A 21,581-nucleotide genomic window follows, 5' to 3' on the forward strand; every position below is an offset into this window, starting at 1 on the left:
CAGTGTCCCTAGTTGTGCATTTGGAGTAAAGATACAGGTGCAGAAGGAAAGGCTGCGCAAATATAGTTCTTTGATCTTTTCATGCTTTTAAAGTTACAAAATTTATATATGAGTTGATAAAGAATGAATTTTCTCTTTTTCAGTATTTACATTACATCACTGTCGTTTCCAGTTCAAATCGTGCAGCTCGACATGAATTATCTTTTTCCTTTCTTTTTTTTCTCTTTAATCAAGTGATGGCAAGCAACTCAAAGTTCTGTTGAATTTTCGGATGATTTGAAAGAGTTTTATGGTCATTTCTACTTCTAACTTTTCATAAACAGCAATTTGTCTTAATGGAAAGGGGAAAAAAAATTCTTCATGCGTGGGTTTGAGAAGAAAGAAGAAAAATGAATAAAGGAGTAAATTGGAATTACATTTAAAATTTAATGGGTTTTAAAAGTAAAAATGTGATTTTTAAAATTTCATGATGGGTGTATTGAGAAATTGGGTGGAGAGAGTATTTTTGTGGGTTCAAATAGCCCCACCCTAATTAATAACAAGTCATAACTAGTCATGATCCAATTGGAAGGGGAAACTAATTTCCAAGAACATGCAATGATCAAATCAAATAGACCAAAAGCTCTAGACGACCAGGTATTATATTTTTTTACTAATAGTTAATTGTTAACTGAAACTGATGATCAAGTTAAATATTATCAAAAAGGGTTTACTGACATAGGTCCATTCTTCAGTCAACTTGTTATCTTTGAAGACTAAGTTAATTTGCTATATAAAGGATTTGTTGCAATGGTACATGTATCAACTTGATTTCTTGCCTTATTGTTTTGTATTAATATTTGTGAAAGCTAACAGACCAGATCATATATATATATATATATAGATATATAGCTGACGGCGGACAATGCCAGAACCGGTTACGATAACGGCAACGGCAGTGGGAGGTCTCTTAGCAGGGGCCATTCTAGGTGTTGCGCTTCAAGAGATCATGGTGGCGATTAAAGAATCAAAGTCAAGGTGCAGCAACTTCAGAGACGCCCTAAATAGCCTTGAAAACACCATCAACCTGTTAAGTCCTTTGATCAAAGAAATGGATAGGTTAAATCGAGAGCTGGAGGACTCTAATAAAAGAGAAGAGATCATTCGTTTGTTTCTTCAACAGCTGAAGAAAGCGGAAGCTCTGGTTTCAAAGTGCTCAAGCATCCGTCGCTGGAACTTGTACAAGAAGAGGAAATACGAAAAAAGGCTTCGGAATATGGATTCTTCTCTTCGTGACCTTTCCGCAGTGCTCCAGGTTGGACAAGCGCTTGATACCCAGCGCCTTCAACGTATAATACAAGATATGTAACACTAATTAATTAAGGGCGCCGGGCACGATTGCTTTTGTTATGCCCAGCCGATGGGTTGCCGCAGCCTAGCTGTTGGGGCCTGTGAGTGCTGATATTTAAAAAAAAATAAAATTAACAAATAAAATTATGACACTGTGGGTGTTAAAGAAAAAATAATTAATTAATAATATAACTCTGCAAGGTATGATAGTTCATTATTTTGTTGGCTTTTTATCAGCCTTTAGTCTCTTTAGATGTGGTTTTTTTTTTTTAATTTCATCTATGTTTCTAAACAAAAAATGTATATACGAACTAGTAATTGTTTTTACCAATCATCTTTTCTAATCATCTATGAACTTTTCTTTGATAGATGTAGTTTTTAATCCATTTAGAGGCCACATTACCTCACTACCAAACCGGATTAAATTAAATCTCAGACATGCATGCATTTAATTGGTCTAATTCTCTAAAGATTATGCTATGACTATGAAAAATGTCGTGAGAAAGAGAGTTTAGGGTATAGGGTTGATTCCAACGCAAGTAATGGTAATGCATATCGAATTTTTATGTTATAATATGGAAAAAAAAGTTTTTTATATTAAAAAATTATCAATATAGATTTTTTAAATTTATTTTTTTTAAATTTAAACATACGCATACTGCATGGGACTTTTGACATGCAGCCTACCCCAGTCAACTCATTTGATTATACATAACTTGATCGCTTGATCTGCAAGTTATATTGTCCTCTCAAATTATTTATAAAAAAAAAATGATCTGCAAGTTTCAATTAACTATTAGTAATAGCATCCATTCGTCTAGAACTCGGCATATTGATTTCATCATTGCATGTTCTTAGAAATTTCATCATGACTAGTTAGTAGTTAACTAACCACCTTCAAAGAAAGAGTAGTATGTACAAAAGAACAAAAGGGAGGACAAAAACGATAAAAGATAAAATAAATAAATAAAAAGACAAATCGTTACTTTAAACTAGTTGATTGTGCGTACACATGTCATTATTCAATTGGATCATGTCCTCCATTTGCTCTCCATTTTTGTACATCAATTATGGGCTAAGGCTTCAAGCTAAATATTTTATTGATAAAAACCAAGACTATCATGCAATTTATATATAAATGGTTAGATTTAAAACCATTATATATATATATATAAGAATATTTACAGTATCATAAAAGTGCACATCCGTTCAAAAATTCTGAGCGGATGTCTGTTTCTGTATAGAGTTAAAAGAACAAGTGAAGCAATTAAACCCAATTGCAACATTCAACCTGTCATCAATCAAGTAAATTACCGGCTCATTGCTTAATCTTTAATTTTTATTTCCCATTCCAGTATTAAAGATTAATTCTACTTCCATACTTGGTCAAAAGAGGAAAAAAAATGCTACTTGTACATGATGGCGACATAAAAAAAAAATTGAAAATTTGTTCCTAATTCTCATCTGAGGAAAAATGACATGTTGGCTTTAATTAAATATTGAATAATATTACTGTCTTTTTAGTAGTATCTCAATCTCGATACCATTGCGATGCTTATTTAAAAAGTTTATAGTTAATCAATTAATTATTTTTATTTTTATTTTATTATTATTATTATTATTATTATTATTATTATTATTATTATTGAATATCTGGATAAGTACGCTTTATATATGGTGGTTTCAGATTTCAGTCGCCAAATTCTCTGCACGTGTGATTCATCAATGAAAATGGATATTCCACAGGCGGCTCAGTCCGAGGAAAATTGTGAAGGAAGTTATAGTTCTATAATAATAATAATTATTATTATTATTTCTTTTTCTTTTTGTAAAATGGATGAGATTCAAATTGAAAATCTTGATGGTCAGTTTCTGGAATTTCAAATCAAAGAGATGAGTGTTGATAGGGAAAATGTTCTACATTAACTGAGAATAGTTACAAAACTCTTGAGCTAGTTATTAAGTATAAATTAGCCGAATGATAGACATACAAAATTGGAGACAAAATCAGGAATATGAATCAATAGAGCAATAGCATGTACCAATATTATGATAAATTAGTTAAATAAAGTAAATGATTTGTCTTTTAATTACTTTTAAAAAGTATATATTGAATAGATTTTGGGGGTTAAAATGTTATAATTGCTTTAACTTATTAAAAAAAAGTTATTGTTTCATCTAATTGAAAGATAAATATGTCAATGCATTATAGAATTAGGATCCTCTCCTTTTTTTTTTTTCTTCTCTCTCCTTGCTTCTCCTTGCCTTCATAATCTAATAAAAAAAAACTAGCTTGATTGTAAATAAAGTGAAAAAGGCAAACACAAAACTCAATCTTAACCACTCACTATATAAGGACAAGCAATGACAGAAAACAAGAGAAGAAGAGGATCCTTCTCCTATATTAAAACATCGATTGTCACTGGTAGTATTATAAAGTTAAAATGACATATAGTATAATTAATTTAACAACATTTTCATAATTTTATGATTTCTTTTCTTTACAGTCATATATTCTCTTTTTCTATTTATTACATCAAATTATTTAAATATGTCACATTCTCTATTAATAAAATAAAAAAGAATTGCATAAATAATTTTTCATTGTACAATTTTAATAATTTATATTATTATAAGCTTATTGTTGCATTAATGTTGTTATTTATTAAGTATATGTACTTCGCTAAGAGCTTTGATGCCGTGTTACTCGATATATGTGTTTATTTTTTACTCCTCTACATATACCGACACTCACATAAATACTTAAAATAAATATATAAATTTATCTAGACTAATTAAAAGTCTTGGGTCCTGTTTAGTTAATTTGTTGTCTTTGATGCCTTAATTTGCTATATAAAGGAGTAGTTGCAAATGTGGCCCAGCTCATTTGACATTCTCCTACTTGGAGATTAAATTGAGAACCAATCAATTTTCACACCATCTTTTCTACTTCGCCATTGTCATGTTGCTTACGTTTCTGCTAGGCTACAAAAGAATCTACTCCATACAAATTTATCAGTATTTATCGGTTTAGTCAAAACATCTGCTAGGTTCTCCTTCGTATGGATTTTCTATAAATCCATACTTCCATCTTCTACTACTTCTCGAACGAAGTGATACTGAACTCCTATGTACTTCATTCTGAAATGAAAGGCTGGATTCCTTACAATATGCAAGGCACTCTGACTGTCACAAAATATAGGAATTTTCTATTGTTTGTGCCTGAACTCCTCCAATAACCTTTGTATCCAAATAGCTTCCTTGTAAGCTTGTGTAGCTGCCATGTATTCTGCTTCTATTATAGATAAAGCCACAACAATTTGCAGTTTTGAAACCCAGCTTACAGCTGCTTCCGCAAGTGTAAACACATAGCTAGAAGTGGATTTTCTTTTATCAAGATCTCCTGTAAAATCTGAATCCACGTAGCCCCTGACAGTAAACTCTGATCCTCAATAACATAATGCAACATCGGAGGTTCCTCTGATATACCTTAGAATCCTCTTCACAGCTATCCAATGTTCTCCACCAGAATTCGCCATGTATCGACTGACTGCTCTCACTACTTGTGCAATGTCTGATCTTGTACAAATCATAACAAACATTAAACTTCCCACTACTGATGCATACGGTACTCGAGACATCTTCTTTCTCTCTACTTCATTTCTAGGACACATAATTCAGAATAACTTGAAATTAATAGGAAGTGGGGTAGAAATTGACTTACAATCTTGCATCCCTAGAATCTTGTTTGTTGGTCCTAAGTCCTTCATTTCAAATTCCTTAGACAATTGTGCCTTCAATTCTTGGACTCGATCTTTGTTGGGGCCTATTACCAACATGTCATCCACATACAACATCAAAATAATGAAATCATTGTCTTCAAATCTTTTGTAATATGCACAATGGTCTGAACTCAGTTTGTTGTATCCAAGGCTCATGATGAAGGAATCAAATCTCTTATACTAACCTGCAAACCAAGCTCTCTTTTCCCTTTTTTAGTAAAACCTTCTGGTTGGAGCATATAAATTTCTTCTTCAAATTCTCCATAAAGAAATGCAATTTTCACATCTAACTGCTCTAGATGTAGGTCAAATGTAGCACACATCGCCAAAACTATTCTGATTGTCTTGAGTCGACCTACCGGAGAAAATATCTCATTGAAGTCAATATCTTCTTTCTGAACATATCTTTTCAGCACCAATCTTGCACAATACCACTCCACTTGGTCATTACCATCATGTTTGATCTTGTAGACCTATTTGTTTCCAATGGCTTTCCTTCCATGTGGTAGTGGTACAAGTTCCCATGTCTTATTCTTGTGTAGAGCTTCAACTTCTTCCTACATTGCTGTCATCCACAAAGCAACATCTGAGCTGTTTAAAGTTTTATGGAAATTTGATGGCTCTCCATCCTCTGTTAGAAAACAGTATGCAACATTGATCTCTGTGACATACTTCGAGTGCCACATTGGCGGCTGTCTCTCATGAGTTGACCGACGAACTTCTGGAGCCTCGAACTCAACTAATTCTTGTTCCTCGTGCTCTAATGTTGTTTCAGAAGAATCTGAATCTTCTTTTTCCAGATTATTTTTCACATACACTGGTACAATCTCTAACTTTTCTTTTACAGTATTATCATCCTCATCTCTCATTTGCAGTTGATCTTCTACAAAGATAACATCTCTACTGATAACGATCTTATGGGCAGTGAGGTCCCAAAAACGATACCCTTTTACCCTATCAACATACCTTAAAAAGATACACCTCCTAAATTTTGGATCTAGCTTTGTTCTTTCTTGGGCATTGCACATCATGTACATAGGACATCCAAATGCATGTACGTAGGAGTAATCAGCTGGCTTTCCAGTCCACATCTCCATCGCTGTCTTCAACCCAATTGCTGTGGATGGCGACCGATTTAATATATAACAAGCAGTTTTGGCTGCTTCTACCCAGAATGAATTGGATAGACCAACAGTCCTCAATATAACTCTTATCATTTTTGTAAGAGTTATATTTATCTGCTCTACTACTCCATTTTGTTGAGGAGTGTATACTACCATGAACACGCCATTTGTATACTCTCCACCATTATTCGTCCTTAAGTACTTGATCATTTTACTAGATTCAAGTTCCACCCGCACTTTGTATTCTTTAAACACTAGAAATACATCTGACTTTTTCTTAATTGGATACACCCAATATCTCCTAAAATAATCATCAATGAAAGTCACCATGTACTTTGCACCTCCTATGAATATGTCTGGTGATTCCCAAACATCAGAGTGAACCAAGTCTAGAATGCATTTACTTCTAGCAATAGATCTACTGAACTTTACTCTATACTGCTTACTTGTAACACAATACTCGCAAAATGGTAAGCTTACTGATTTGAGCCCTGGAAGCAATTTTCGCTCAGAGAGAATTTTCAAACCTTGTTCTGACATGTGGCCAAGTTTGAGATGCCACATCATTGTTGATTCTTCTCCATTTGATGCGACATACACATCAACCTCCTATAGTGTTTGTCCTTTAAGTATAAATAAATTAGTACCGATCTTTTCTGCCTTCATCAATACATGCACGCCTTTAACAATCTTCACAATTCCATTCTCCACATGAGTTTTGTACCCATGACTATCCATTTGTCCCAAAGACAATAGATTTTTCTTCAGGCCATTGACATGTCGTACCTCCTCAATTGTGCGAATTGTACTATCAAACATTTTTATTTTAATAGTACTAATACCAAGGACCTCCAAGGCATGATCATTACCCATATATACAGATCCTCCTGAAATAGGTTCATATATATGGAATCATTCTCTCCGAGAGGTCATGTGCTAGGTAGCTTCTGAGTCTATAAGCCAGACATCAGATAGTCGTTTTCTGCCTTCTGAAATAGTTGTTGCCTCACTGTAGAGAATTTCTCCATCATTCGAGGTACTTATTACACATCCTTGAGCATTTGATGACTCAGGTTCTTTGTCCTCTTTTCTCTTCTGGTTACTCCAATACTCTTTCTTGACGTGCCTTTTCTTACCACAGTTGTAGCATTTAACATTCTTCTTACTTCTGAATTTTGATCTACCATGATTATGACTCCCACTGGGGCCACGTTACATTGATATCCCTCTCGTCACCGATAGTGCCTCCGCTTGCTGCGAACTTATTTTTCTGTTTTCCTTATTTTTCCGCCTGCTTTCCTCATTTAATATGGAGGGTGCAACATCGTCAAAAACCAGACTGTCCGTTAGATTGTTGTTCGTTAGGTTGATGATGAGTTAATCATACGAATCTGGTAGACTTTGAAGTAGAAGTTCTACACGTTCATTTTCCTCTATATTATGACCCAATAATGTAAGTTGTGAAACTAGAGTCTTCAAGACGTTGATATGGTCAGTCACCGTTGTAGATTCTGCCATTCGAAGAATATAGAGTTTCCTCTTCAAGAATATTTTGTTGTGTAGTGACTTGGCCTTGTACAATTTTGTGAGAGTATCTCATATTTTCTTTGCTGTATTTTTCTCTGCCACACTGGATAATACTCCATCTGCAAGTGCCAAGTGTAGATCAAAAATGGCGTTGCCATCTATCTCGTTCCATTTGTCATCAGTTATCTCCATGGGCCTTTCTCCAATTGTTGTCAAGCAATTATTTTTCCTCAATACAACTTTCATTTCCATTTTCCACAACGAAAAATTATTTTTGTTAAACTTCTCAATTTCATACTTTACCGCCATTTTATTGATAAATATTGTACACAGACTAGTGTATCACCTCGAATAGTTGTGAGTATGTGTGAATATGCACACTAGGAAAGTTCCCAGGAAAGACTGGAGGGGTCACAATGGTCCCACTTAAAACCTAGACTCCTTAGACTCTGATCGCCTTTGTGACAGAACATTCCTAGACATGTACAAAACCACATAGTTGCTTTACTCACACCACTATTCCCTTCTTTGCACTGTAAAATTCTTGGATCGCTCCCCCCGTTTCTCGTAAACAATACCATATATATAATGAACAATGTCGTATACGTGAACAGTTCTTACGAAAACAGTACCTGACTCCAAAAAATACAACTAATAGCTCTTATACCACTGTCAGGAAATTGATGGGTGAACCAGACACACAACTAAAGTGAAATTGAGAAATCATCAGACAAAATAATCACACAAGGACACCAGAAATTACATGGTTCAACTTTTAGTCTACGTCCACAGGCGAAGATAGAAAGAAAATATATTTCACTAGTAATATGAGGATTACAAGTATTGTAATATTTTCACTCACTATCCAGAACCCCAATACACCCAATCTCTCACTCACTAATTACTTAAGAGTTTATTAAAACTCTTATTCTCTCACTCTACAATTTCTTAACTTCTCTCTCTAAATGGAATTAATGAGCTCTCCCTTAGCACTTCTATTTATAGGAAATATCATGGCCAAAAAAAGGTCATTAATTGCATCAAAAATTCAAACAACACAGTTAGCAATCATGACTAAATTTTAGCAAATTTTCCTCCACCAGCTAAGTGCCAAATTTGGTGCTTGTAATGTCAAAAAGGGATGTGGAATTCTTGCTCTTCTAGGAAGAGTGGCCCACCTCATTTGACACTAAATATCCTTGAAAACACCATCAGCTTGTTAAGTCCTTTGATCAAAGAAATGGATAGGTTAAACCAAGAGCTGGGGGACTCTAATAAAATAGAAGTGATCATTCATTTGTTTCTTCAACAACGGAAGAAAGGGGGAGCCCTGGTTTCAAAGTACTCAAGCATCCGTCGCTGGAACTTGTGCAAGAAGAGGAAATACGAAAAAAGGCTTCAGAATATGGATTCTTCTCTTTGTGAGCTTTCCGGAGTGCTTCAGGTTGGACAAGCGCTTGATACCCAACGCCTTTAACGTATACTACACGAGATGTACCATTAAATAAGAGCGCCAGGCGCATTTGCTTCAATTGTGCGGAGCAAATGCGTTACCACAGTCCAACTAGCGGGGTGTGTGGGCACTGAAACTATAATAAAACCATACGATGTTAGAAGAAAAAGATAAAATAATCAGTTAATACTCTAATACCACATTGTATTACAACTTATTTTGTTATCGTTTTATGAGCTTTTAGTCTTTAGTAGGTGGTTTTTCAAATTATTTTGTAAAATTTCATCTATGTTTCTATAATTGTGCAAACTAAACACTTATGAACTTTTTCTTGATAGTTATAGTTTTTATTTCATATCAGTTATAGCCTAAAAATTATGTCATGCATGTGCATCATTGATAGGATTCTTGAAAGATCATATCTGCTACTGACTATTCACACTTCAGTTATTAGCTTCTTTTACTTTGTGCTTTTGCAAAAATCTGCAATTTTTTTTCGGTTATTAGTTAATAAAGCATCTCAAACTTCAAATTGGTAATGATACCAGATCGTGAAGAGCTAGGTTTAATGATTTGATCATTGCATAATCTTGGAAATTAAGTTAAACTTGCGGGCCAATTTGAATCATGACTAGTTAACGACGGGGTTGAAACCTTGAAAGTAACGCTAAGTTTTATAATTTATCTACGTCGCGTACAAGTAGCTACATAATTGTTTTGGCATCTTTTCAAACCTCTTCTTGTTCTTTAACTTGTTTGACAATAAGATTCGAAATATTTAACTCAATTCCCTTCCTAACTCCATTTGTATCCCATTTATGTGTGCTTGACCAGTTAATATTGAACACCAAATTAATATAATTAAAGGGTACCAGGCTTTTTTAGTCCGACAATGAAAGAATTAGGGGAGGTGCTTTCAACAATTTTTTTGAAAACACCCATTCAAATCTTCATTGACTGAATAGTAATCCTCATACTTAATATGGGTGAGATAGATACATCTCACTTAATATCAGTGAGATAGATACTGTTGGGGAAAAATCAGGTTTTTAAAATTTTATAAAATCTTTTAAGGACCACTCTCATATAATATATAGGAATACGTAATCCAGAAATCGTACCTTGAAAATTCGAGTTGGCTTTTTTCGCTGAAGTGAATTAGGCTCCTAGATCACGATCCGCCACCACCACGCTTGTTAGATCACGAACTGTCACCAATGATCTTCCAGGTTATGACTCAGGTTCGATCTGCACTTGACGTGTGGGCGCCTTTATCACTACCAAAGCAACTAGCACGAGAAAATTTTTCTCTCAACAATAGAGAGAAAAATCTTATTTTCTAATCTGTATAAAGTGGCTTCTCTTTTTTCTTTAGGGAAAAATAAGCCTTTTATATCACCCTTTAGTGAAAACCCTAGGCTCCAAATAATCAAAAAACAAAACTTACGTTTATTTGCTTTTTCAATAGGGGACCCACCTTGTAAAATAACATAAGGCCCCTTATACAAAAGCTAATTAAATGGAGCCTCCCACTAAATGATATATTTAGGCTTTTGACCTAAATAGCTAGTTATCTTACTTATTAGTCTAGTAGTGGTGCAGTCAATTAAATGAGCTAACTCGGGGATCATTTGGGAACATACAATAGTGGCTACAATAATTAGGCCTGTAATTAAACTAGCCCAATTATTTAATTCCAAATCTACTCCACTAAAAGATTGGAACTGACTTTCATAATTGTATGCTCGAATAATAATTCGTCCCAAGCCACATTGATTTCTTTACTGTACAATCCTTTGTACCACATCGTTAATTAAATTGATATCTCAACTGTCCAATCAATTTAATAACATCTTATTCCTTGATCCTTACTGGTTTTCTCTAATGATCATTTTCAACATACTAAATATGTTGACACACTCTGGCCAGAGAATTCTATGATCAAGTGCCGAAAACCCATCAAGAGATGTGTTGTACAAATTCTATATTGTTAATCCATAACTCCAATACTCATAATTGCTCCCACCAAGATACCGGGTAATCTTGACCACAAGGATGTGTCGTGCCCATTGGTAACTCAAATGGAATAACAATTACAATCATGAAATCATAATTAACTCAAAATTAAGATTACAGTAAAATCAACGCCTATGAGATTTAATAAGTCTGACAGTTATTACAAAGTTAATTAAATCTCATATGTGATCCTGTTCAATGTAGTCGCACTACATCAATAAATTCATACATGATTAAGACAAATCATTCAATGAATTTATTACAACCTATACCTAAATAAAGTGCCCAACTTTATTTATCAACTGCGAACTAAATTTATTTAATCATAAGATAACTTGTATTTATGTCTTCTATGAATCCACATGGTGATCACATAAATACATATAATATGATTAAATGGACTTTAATACAAATATTAATGCAATTAAGATATTTGAATAAAATACCTCATTTATTTTATTAATCAGAAAAATTATTTATTACAATTAAATAAACACATATGCTTTTAAAGAGCATATTTTCCCAACAGATACATCTCCTAAAAAATTAGTAGAAGGATAGATAGATCTCCTTAAGTGCGAGGACAGAGTCGAAGAGTTATCACCTTTAGTGGGTGTAGATTTCTAAACTATTCCTAGTAGACTCTAGCTATTCAGTACACACCTTGTGTTGAGATAGTGCACTCAGTTCTTTAAACATCTTTTAAAAACTCAAACTATGTTTTAACAGTATTAGATTCCGTTTTTTGATGATTCCTATATATTCTAACCTTCGATTGAAAATCTAAAGCTACCATTGGAATCAAGATGAAAAATCGAGTCGGAAGGTGCCAGACCCGACGTCACCGGTGACAAAAAAAGGTGGTGCATCGCACTGTATCGATACTGTAGCGAACTGTAGCAAGCACTGTATTGCATGGAATGCACGCGCCTGACTGTTAGTGTGATATAATGTATTCAGATTAATATTTTCAATGTATTTTGCTATTCGGGAATCTGATTTGGACGTCGTTTGTACTGTTTGATCCAAAATTTAATTTTCTATTTATTTTTAACTTAGAATCAAAGTTTTTTAATTTTGAAATAAAATTCGGATCAAATATATATTATTTCTTAGATGAGCATTATACATTAATAAATATTTCGCTCTAGTGAGAGCTCGAAAATATTTCTTTCATGGAAAGTGGCTGAAATTTGATTATATCTCGTGTTTTAGTCATTTGTTAACAATCGCTAATATGAATTTTATGTTATTTGTCGTAGATGGCTCTTGTTAGAAAATTGTGGACTGAGGAAGAGGGATTGATGACAATTAGAGCATGGGTTTCACCTATGGATCCAATTGAAACTAATGATGACTTATCTCATGAAGAAGCTATGAAGAAAATGAAAAATTTTCCTAAGATCATGAATCCTTGGAGCTGGGCCTGTCTGATGGTATAGCTAAGAGTAACCTTGATTTATTATATTGTTATGGGATTTTTACGGGCCTTGTTGGTGGTTTTTATTGGGTTGTTTTACTGCTCTATTGAGTGATGTGACTAAAGATGACAAATAAATCTGAATCTAACCCACATCCGCAAAGAGGTAGATTTGGAAAAATCTTGATTCACATAATAAATAATGTGGACCTAGATGTAACAATTTAGGATCCATACGAATTTGGATGCACTTGCATCCAAAAAATTGAACATTCAATTTGTATTTTTTAAAAATAAATTAAATAAAAATAAAATCTATATAAGAGAACACAAACTCTAAGCTAAAAACTCATTACACATAAATATTGTAATACACCCAAGTACCTATAACTATTATTTTAGAATATTTTAGATTTGTTTAGTATTGGATGATTATTATTTAAAAAAATAGTTAAAATATAGTAAATTTACATATAAATATTTTTAATGTGTGAACCTAGATACCCGTAATTAGGGGTGGCCAACTATAGGTTCGAATGAACACGATTGAATTTCAGGTTAATCAGATTGGGAAAAATGCAACTCGAATTTAACTCAAACATATAATTTGACCTGATCCGATCTAAAATAAATTTAGATTGGATCGAGTCAGATCGATAATTTATGTTTGTTTGTGCTTTTATTTCTTCATATTTTCAGATTAAATCAGGTGACCGATCCAATCATGATCGGGTAAGATCGATTTGGATTAGGTCATTTGTCCACCCCTACCCGTAATATCCGCCTAGAATCTGCACGAGCATTACCCTCATCCGAATCCATAATAAATAATACAGATTCAAATGTAGATTCGGATCCAAATTTTACTATCCCTAGACGTGGCTTTGTTTAAGGTAGAAACTGTGGTTGTGATTTATGTTATTGAGAGGCTCTTGCGCGTTGTTGGCATTCTTTGTGGATTGAGTGTGATTTTTCGTCCCATTAAATTTATTAAAAAATAGGCTTAAAATAGAAAATGAGAAAGATAATGAAAAAATGTCCCCACCCACCTATTATCATCCCTCCGTACTATTAGGTTATTTTTTCTATTACTTTGATTAACAAGTTGGCTTAATTTATTAAATGATGTTCATATAATGACAAATTGGGAATATTTCTCACAAATGAAAATATAGGTTGGATAAGATGGGTTCCAAGAAGCAATTCTAATTTGACACAAGTGTTAGCAATCTATGCTGCGTTTACTTTTTGGATTGGAGTGGAAATCCTGAGAAGTGGGAATCCTTGGATTAGGAGTGTGGAGTGGGAGTGGGAGTAGGGTGTTTACTTAGTCTAAATGAAAGTATGGATTGTCAATCAGGATCCTAATTATTTGTTTATTTTGTCTTGGATTGTGAGTAAATTGTTTTAAATTACAATTTTATCCTTATGTACAGAATTATAATTTGTAATTAAAAAATTAATAAAAATATATTTAGAAAATAAAATAAATATTTTATTATATTTATAAATTAATAATAATTACTAATATTCTTAATTATGTAAATCATAATTTTTTATTAATTTTAATTTAAATTATGTGAATAAAAATTATTAATAATAGCAACACAAATGAAATATTATTATTGATAATATAGTACAAAATTAATATTTTTTTAGAATAAAATATTTATTATTATTATTAAATAAATAATTAATTAATATTTATTAAAATTAATGTTTAATATTATTAATTTAAATATAATATTTATTTATTTTAATTTTATTAAATTTAATAAAATAAATATGATATAATTATTATTTTTAATAAATATGATATTATTTATTTTATTAAATATTATTTATTTATTTATTTTTATAAGGATAAAATAGGAAGAGGGGGGAGTGGATTCCCACTCCCACCTCCCCCCATGGGAGTGGGAATCCCACTTCCCACTCCAAAATTGAGTGGGACTCACGGATTCTCACTCTCACTCCCCCCTTTTTTAAGGTAAGTAAACACTGGAGTGGGAGGAATCTACACTCCACACTCTCACTCTAGAAAGTAAACACTACCCTAGTTGATTTGACACCACAAAAGAGAATTAGATAGGGAATTTTCCTAAGTTACATTTGTTGTAACTTATAATTCAATTAAAACATGCAAAAATAAGTAACGTGAGAGATGGGGCTTGTAGACCAGTGTGTGGTCTTTACATTTGTTTTAACTAGAATGTATGTTACAACAAATGTAACGTAGTAGGACCCATAGATAGGACATATAGTTAGTCACACGTTAACACTGAATCATACGATCATATCATATCACGCACAAGGACAAACTGCAGTTGATCTACTTTACCAAAGATATTATTGTATTTGAGGAGAGCATGTGAATGTAAATATAGCTATGTGAATATTGCAAGAATTTCTTAATAAAAAGACCTTGCACTTTTCAAATTTGTGAAAATATCCCATCTGAATTTTAAAACTTTGAAAATGCCCCATAAAATTTTGGAAAGTTCTGATTTCCCTTCTCCAAAAATCCCAACGCTCTACAATTTGATTCGTTATTTTGAATTTATAAAAATGGATTATTCATTAAGATAATTAATAACTCACAATAAATAAATCAAAAGGAGACATTCTCTTCTTTTTGTTTTTTTTTTTGTAATTTTTTAAAAAAAGATTGAGAGTAGACAAAGACCAAATAATTTTTTTTTAATGTTTGCCTTCAAATTCAAGCAATCAATAAAATAAAAATGTTTTTAAATGACTAAAACAGTTCCTTGAGGCCTATTTTCAGTGCTTCTTCTTCAAAAACAAACAGCTAATAAATCATGCATCATTTTGAAAACATGAAATCAGCTATAACAATTGTAATGAGTAGAAATATAGTAAATGAATATTATAGTTGTAGTCATAGGCGGTGCCACGCACCCTAACTTTTTAAAATTTACAAATTTAATTTAATATTTACCTTATTTACCATAAAAGTCCCTATTAAAATTAAAAAATAATCAAAATATTAAGTATTTATGTTTAACTTTCAACCCACAAAGAAATTGTTATTTTGAGATTCGTTGCACGCTAACTCTCCTCACACAAAAAAAAAATAGAAATTATTTTATCTTATTGAATTTATCAAAATGATTTTTCTTCAATGAATCTTATGATACTTAAAATTTAATTTGATGTTTATATTACATAGGTGGGTTCTAATAACAAATTTTCAAAATTGAAAGAGATTGATAGGCTAATAAGAAAAATAGTTCATACTAAAAAAGATAAATTGTATTCATGAATTTGTTTATTGATAACATTAGCATTGATTTACTAGTTGTCATGACTACAGTAGTAAAAGACATTTTCAACTATGAATTTTGTGAAAAATCGTTTGTGAAATCAGATTAGAGATTAATAATTGAGTAATGTTATTATTACACATGTAGAAAAAAATTTATTTTGTATTCTTGATGATAAATTTATTTTTTTACATTTTTAACATATGAAAACACGTCGATATCAATTACAAATGTATTGAATATATTAGTGAATTTTTATTTTTGATACTTGTTATTTATTGACCTTTTTTAAATTACAATATTATTTAAACTTAGTCCCTGCTAAGTTTAATTTTTGGCACCGCCACTGGTTTTAGTCATATTTATTATTTCTAAATCTTGAAAATTGTATCAAATTTTGTGACCATGTCCCTGATTGTGATTATCTACAACTTTTGCTACAGTTTTTAATTTTATATTCCAGGACCTTGAATTAGAAGACATAACAATCTTCGGATACTTCGATGTGTCAAAAAGGAATGCATTTACAACGTAACATATATATAATCATCACGATCTTCAGTTCAGTAAAGCAAGTTACCGGCACTTTAAACTTGCAAAACTATCAGCATTCCCTACTGCTGCTTGGCTCATTATGTTAATTGTTTTGCTTATTTTCAGATCAAATGATTCTATGGTCTGGGAACACTAATAATGGCACTTTGTTAAATAAATGACTGGGTTTTACGATATTAATCCACCTGCATGTGCGTACCCTAAATAATTAACAAAAATGGATTGAAAACTAAAGATGGTGAATTGAAAACTAAAGCACAGAGGACAAAGATCAAAATAAGAGAGTTGAAACGGGCCATTAATGTGGGTTAATGTGGAACAAATTTAGATATATACTATAATTTTGAGGATGAGTTTAAGTTAACAAATTAGTACACGGGATAATGAGTATCAGTAGTAATATATATATGGCTCTGAGAAAGGAAAGGCGTGAGGGTAAAGTACTAAGTTTAATTAGCTGGTAGCTCAAGTTGACAATTTTAAAATTTTGGAAAATTATAATTTGGGTTAGGTTCATATGCACTATGCAGCCGGCGGCCAATAATGTAGCTAGTAAGAACTGGATTAATTGCATCCATGCTTGCAGGATAATTCTCCTATTGCTGCCGGCAAATTCCTAGAATTTTCAAACATATCAACAATTAAAACTCATTTTTGCTCCTTTCATTGAGTCAATTGATAAGATCTTTTGGATTTTTTTGGAACATTGCATGCATGTTGTAAGACATTGTGTAACTAGTTGTCACAAGATGAGTGTAATGCACAGCAACCCTATATGGCATTTAGACAACTTTTAGTACAAAAGTTGCTAAATAAGCCTTTCGATTAGGGATGGCAAAAGTCGGGTTCGGGTCCGGATTTGGCCTTCCCAGTTCCAGTTCCAGACCCAGATACCGTTTTCATTATACCGGACCCGGATGTTAACTTGGTTTTCTTGCATCTGGGTTCGGTCCAGGTTAAGCCTGAAAAAATCCGAGTTTTCAGATTTTGGGTTTTGAACCCGGATCAATAAGAGTAGTTTGAAAAAGAAAAAAAAAAAAGAGTTTTATCCCATCACATGAACCAGAAAATTTAAGAATTAACATGATATACAAAGTCATAAAATTGAAAATCCATCATGTTTGTCAATCACATACTTATTCGAAGTCAAAAAAATGCCATCCAAAAAGAAAAAAAAAGTCGAAAAAATGAGTAATTGCAAAAGCTTTTGAAGTAGGAAAAGTTTTCCAACAGGAGAAACACATAAGACAGCACATGAGGAAGAAAGTATAACTCTTTCATTTTTTTCCCAATCTGAGTAGTTTTGCGGGCAATTTCGCAAATCAGTTCAATTTCGCAAGTCGGTCGTAATCGACTTTGCCGTATCAGTGTTGTTTTCTCCACAAGTTGATGAAGATGCGTCTTCAACCACATCATGGCTTGAAATGCGGCAACTAACGATGATGATGATGATGAAAAGAGCTGCGACAATAGCAAAGAACATTGATTTGAGTTGATGAGGAGATGATTTGAAGAGAAAGAAAATGGTTCGCTCTGATTTTGGGCTACGGTGGCTGCGATATACGAGTGAAATTAGGGCACTTGTGTGTTGTGTGTGTGTTTTTCTAATGTTACTATTTATATTAAATATAATTAAAAATAATAAAAATAATATATCCGGGTCTGGGTTCCGGATATGCGGGTTAAATCAAACCCGCATTCGGACCCAGATATATCCGGGTTAAGAAAAATAATTCCGGATCTGGATTTTATTGCACTCTGGTATGGGTTAAACCCGGACCGAATTGTTCAGGTTCGTCCGAGTCCGGGCCGAGTCTGGAAAAAACTGTCATCCCTACTTTCGATCTTCTCAAACTAGCAAAGAAATGATACTTGTGGAAATGCTAGAGAGAAGAGAGAGTAATATGACTAAATATAATTTTATTACTCATTAAAGAGGAAAAAGAGAGCTTTTTGCAAGAGAGCTTGTGTGTTGTGTGTGTGTGCTGGTGTGGTGGTGTGTGTTGTTGCGCAAAATGGTGAGTGCTCACCCCTATTTATAGAGTTGGGTGCTAACTCATGAAGCTTCCTATCAAGTGGGAGTAACTTGCCTAAATATCTAGTTAGGGACTAAAGTACAAAAGTGTAAAAACTTCTAGTAATTTACAAATTGTTAGAGAATTTTAAAATTCAGGCCGAGCATGATTATTTACTAAGTGCACTACGGCTAATTAGTTGTAAAAAGTGGCCCATTGTTGAGCGCACTCTACTGCATAGTGCATCTTGCATGCTTTTATTGAGCGTACCCGCACACGCCAATTTAGCCCCATGACAAGGTTCCTTTAATATGGCTGGATATTTATTGGGCTAGACATATATGTTCGATTTGTGAGTATAATAAAGAGTTGGACTATTGGCACCCCTTGATTAATCTTATAAAACCTCTGTTATATTACAATTACTTTTAAGGACAAATTTAACTAGAATTAAACCATTTATATTTTCTTTCTCTCCTTATTTTTATTTTGCTTACACAATATAAAAGTTTTTATTATCATTAAAAAAATTTGAATTTGAGAATTAATCTTCTAAGCCAAAACAAAATTTACAGGTTGGATAAAATTGTATTAAACCCATAAAATATTTATTATTTTCTAAGTATAATATTTTTCTTATTTTTTCTTTAAAAATTAAATAATAAAGAAAGTTTGAAGAGATGAATATAGATATTAAGATTGAAAGAGTGAGAAAGTTATTAAAAACTGAAAAATTCATAAATAAAAAGAGTGTTTATTAAAAAAATATTTTTAGTATTCCATATAGGGTATTTTATAACATTTTTTATAACTTTTTCACTGAGTACTGTAATAAACTTATCATAAAGGTTAAAAATATAGTGGGGAAAACATCATTATCGTCATCACTCATTGTAGTTTTCTTCAACTGGAAAAAGTGTGTGTGAGAATTTTGTATACTACGTGGCATTACATAATTCAATTAGATTGGATTAATAGATGTGAAGAGTTGGATTAGGTTCTTTCTTGTAATGATGATTACGATAAAACGGCACATAATACTTGACTGTAGAAAATTTTGATAGAATTAGTCGTTGTTATTTAACTAAGACTGTAATCCCACTCAATGATTTAATGATAAAACCTCCCTTCAGATTCATTTAAGTAGCATTCAAGTCTGCCAGTGTGAATTATGTGCTTGATTTACCTTCAAAAATTTAAAAATATAACAAATAATGCACTTGAACTACGCTTACACTATCATAACTTTAGATTCCTGTTTGATAAAAGATAAAAATAAAATAAAATACAATTAATATCCAACACATTATAAAAAATAATTAGTGATATATCAGTTACAACGGCACACACTATGTAACTTACAAAAAGTAAGTAGCTCTAAAAATTTCAATTTTCGGGCCTCTAAGGGCCCAGCCTTAAAAATATTTGCGCACCTGCTGAAAACATAATGAAAAACATTAAAAAATCAAAACGAACATTCACCATTCTGGAAGTTGGAGTTTGTCAATGAAATTTTTAGATAATATAATAATACACAAATAGATTGCCATGACTCAGTATTAAAAAACAATATGTTGATGTAAGCAAATGAAGAAGAAAATGTACTGAGATGACAAGTTTCCTCAGTTTTTACAGAGTCACAGATGAACAATTGAAGAATTGGCAAGCCTTCGTTGATCTGCTCCGAGCAGGGAAAACAAGGCCGGTTCAATAAATCCTCATCTATAAATAGGGTTGCTAACCTTGCAACATTTCTCACCTCGCACTAAACCAATAAGAATAAGTTCAGAGATTAAACAGAGTGAGATCCCAAAGCTAGCTAGCTAATTAAACACAATGAGAAATGTTCAATTTCTTACAGGTTTTGCTCTCTTGATTTTGGCTTCTTCATTGGCCTCTGCCTTTGACCCTAGTCCTCTTCAGGATATCTGTGTAGCCATTGATGAGCCCAAGAACGCAGGTATATTTTTTACACTTTAATTTTCTGTCCTAAAAAATCTTTTAAACTTGTTTATGTATACGTGTACGTTGATCTCAAATTCACCTTACTAATTAATATTCTGAATTCTTGGACGCAGTCTTTGTCAACGGGAAGTTCTGCAAGGACCCCAAGCTTGCCAGGACAGGAGATTTCTTCTTATCAGGGCTAGACAAGCCTGGAAACACAGCAAACCGACTTGGCTTCAGTGTAAAAAATGCAAATGTTGACCAAATTCCAGGACTCAACACTCTCGGAATATCAGCAGTCCGTATTGACTATGCACCCTATGGCCAAAACCCTCCTCACACTCACCCTCGTGCCACTGAAATCCTGACGGTTTTGGAAGGAACACTTTATGTTGGTTTTGTGACATCAAACCAGCTAAACAACACACTCATTGCAAAAGTTCTGAAAAAGGGAGATGTTTTCGTGTTTCCAATTGGTTTGATTCACTTCCAGTTCAACATTGGAAAAACAAATGCAGTTGCCATCGCCGCTCTAAGCAGCCAGAATCCTGGTGTCATTACCGTTGCAAACTCGGTCTTCGGAGCCAATCCTCCAATCAATCCTGATTTTCTTGCCAAGGCATTCCAGTTGGACGTAGATGCGGTGAAAGATCTTGAGGCTAAGTTCTAAATGTGCAGCTTATTTGAATAATCTTGCCATTTATTCATGTTTCTCGTTCTAATTATTGTCATTATCAGTTGATTTTGATGTAATAAAGAGATTCGTACATTTGTACCTCTCTCAAGTCAGCTTTGTTTGGTTTCCTAATTAACCCTTAATTAAATAATGTATTTTTCATTCAATGTGATCAATGGTCTCTTATCTGATCTCGGATTATTATTATTATTATTATTTTGACGGGGGGCCACAGATAATTGTTCTTAGCTGTGTCGACCTAGAGGGCCCTTATCGGGGGAGGTTTTCAAATTATATATGGACTAATCTGAAGGATTCTCAAAAGGTCTCACAAAAGACGTAGTTATATAAAGTTCTGGGTTATGCTAAAAGACAAGATATTCAATAAGTAAGTCAAATCTACGCTGGCTAACATGTTACACGCACCTGAGAATCGTTCATTATGATTTTGAG

The 21,581-nt window shown here is 32.9% G+C and overlaps 2 protein-coding genes across 2 annotated transcripts; both read left to right on the top strand.

Moving 5' to 3' along the window:
• The first annotated feature begins 904 nt into the window (after nucleotides 1-904).
• Nucleotides 905-1,348, top strand: LOC112100152 (RPW8-like protein 1). The gene has a single exon (XM_024188602.1). It carries the CDS (start codon nucleotides 905-907, stop codon nucleotides 1,346-1,348), a length of 444 nt encoding a protein of 147 aa, XP_024044370.1.
• An 18,932-nt stretch (nucleotides 1,349-20,280) lies between these two features.
• LOC18046541 (germin-like protein subfamily 1 member 17) lies at nucleotides 20,281-21,122 on the top strand. The gene is made up of 2 exons (XM_006442375.2): nucleotides 20,281-20,465; nucleotides 20,584-21,122. Exons 1-2 carry the CDS (start codon nucleotides 20,342-20,344, stop codon nucleotides 21,120-21,122), a joined length of 663 nt encoding a protein of 220 aa, XP_006442438.1. The 5' UTR covers nucleotides 20,281-20,341.
• Nucleotides 21,123-21,581: the final 459 nt, after the last annotated feature.

This window comes from Citrus clementina, unplaced genomic scaffold (genome assembly GCF_000493195.1).
Source record: "Citrus clementina cultivar Clemenules unplaced genomic scaffold, Citrus_clementina_v1.0 scaffold_3, whole genome shotgun sequence".
NCBI classification, from domain to species: Eukaryota; Viridiplantae; Streptophyta; class Magnoliopsida; order Sapindales; family Rutaceae; genus Citrus; species Citrus x clementina.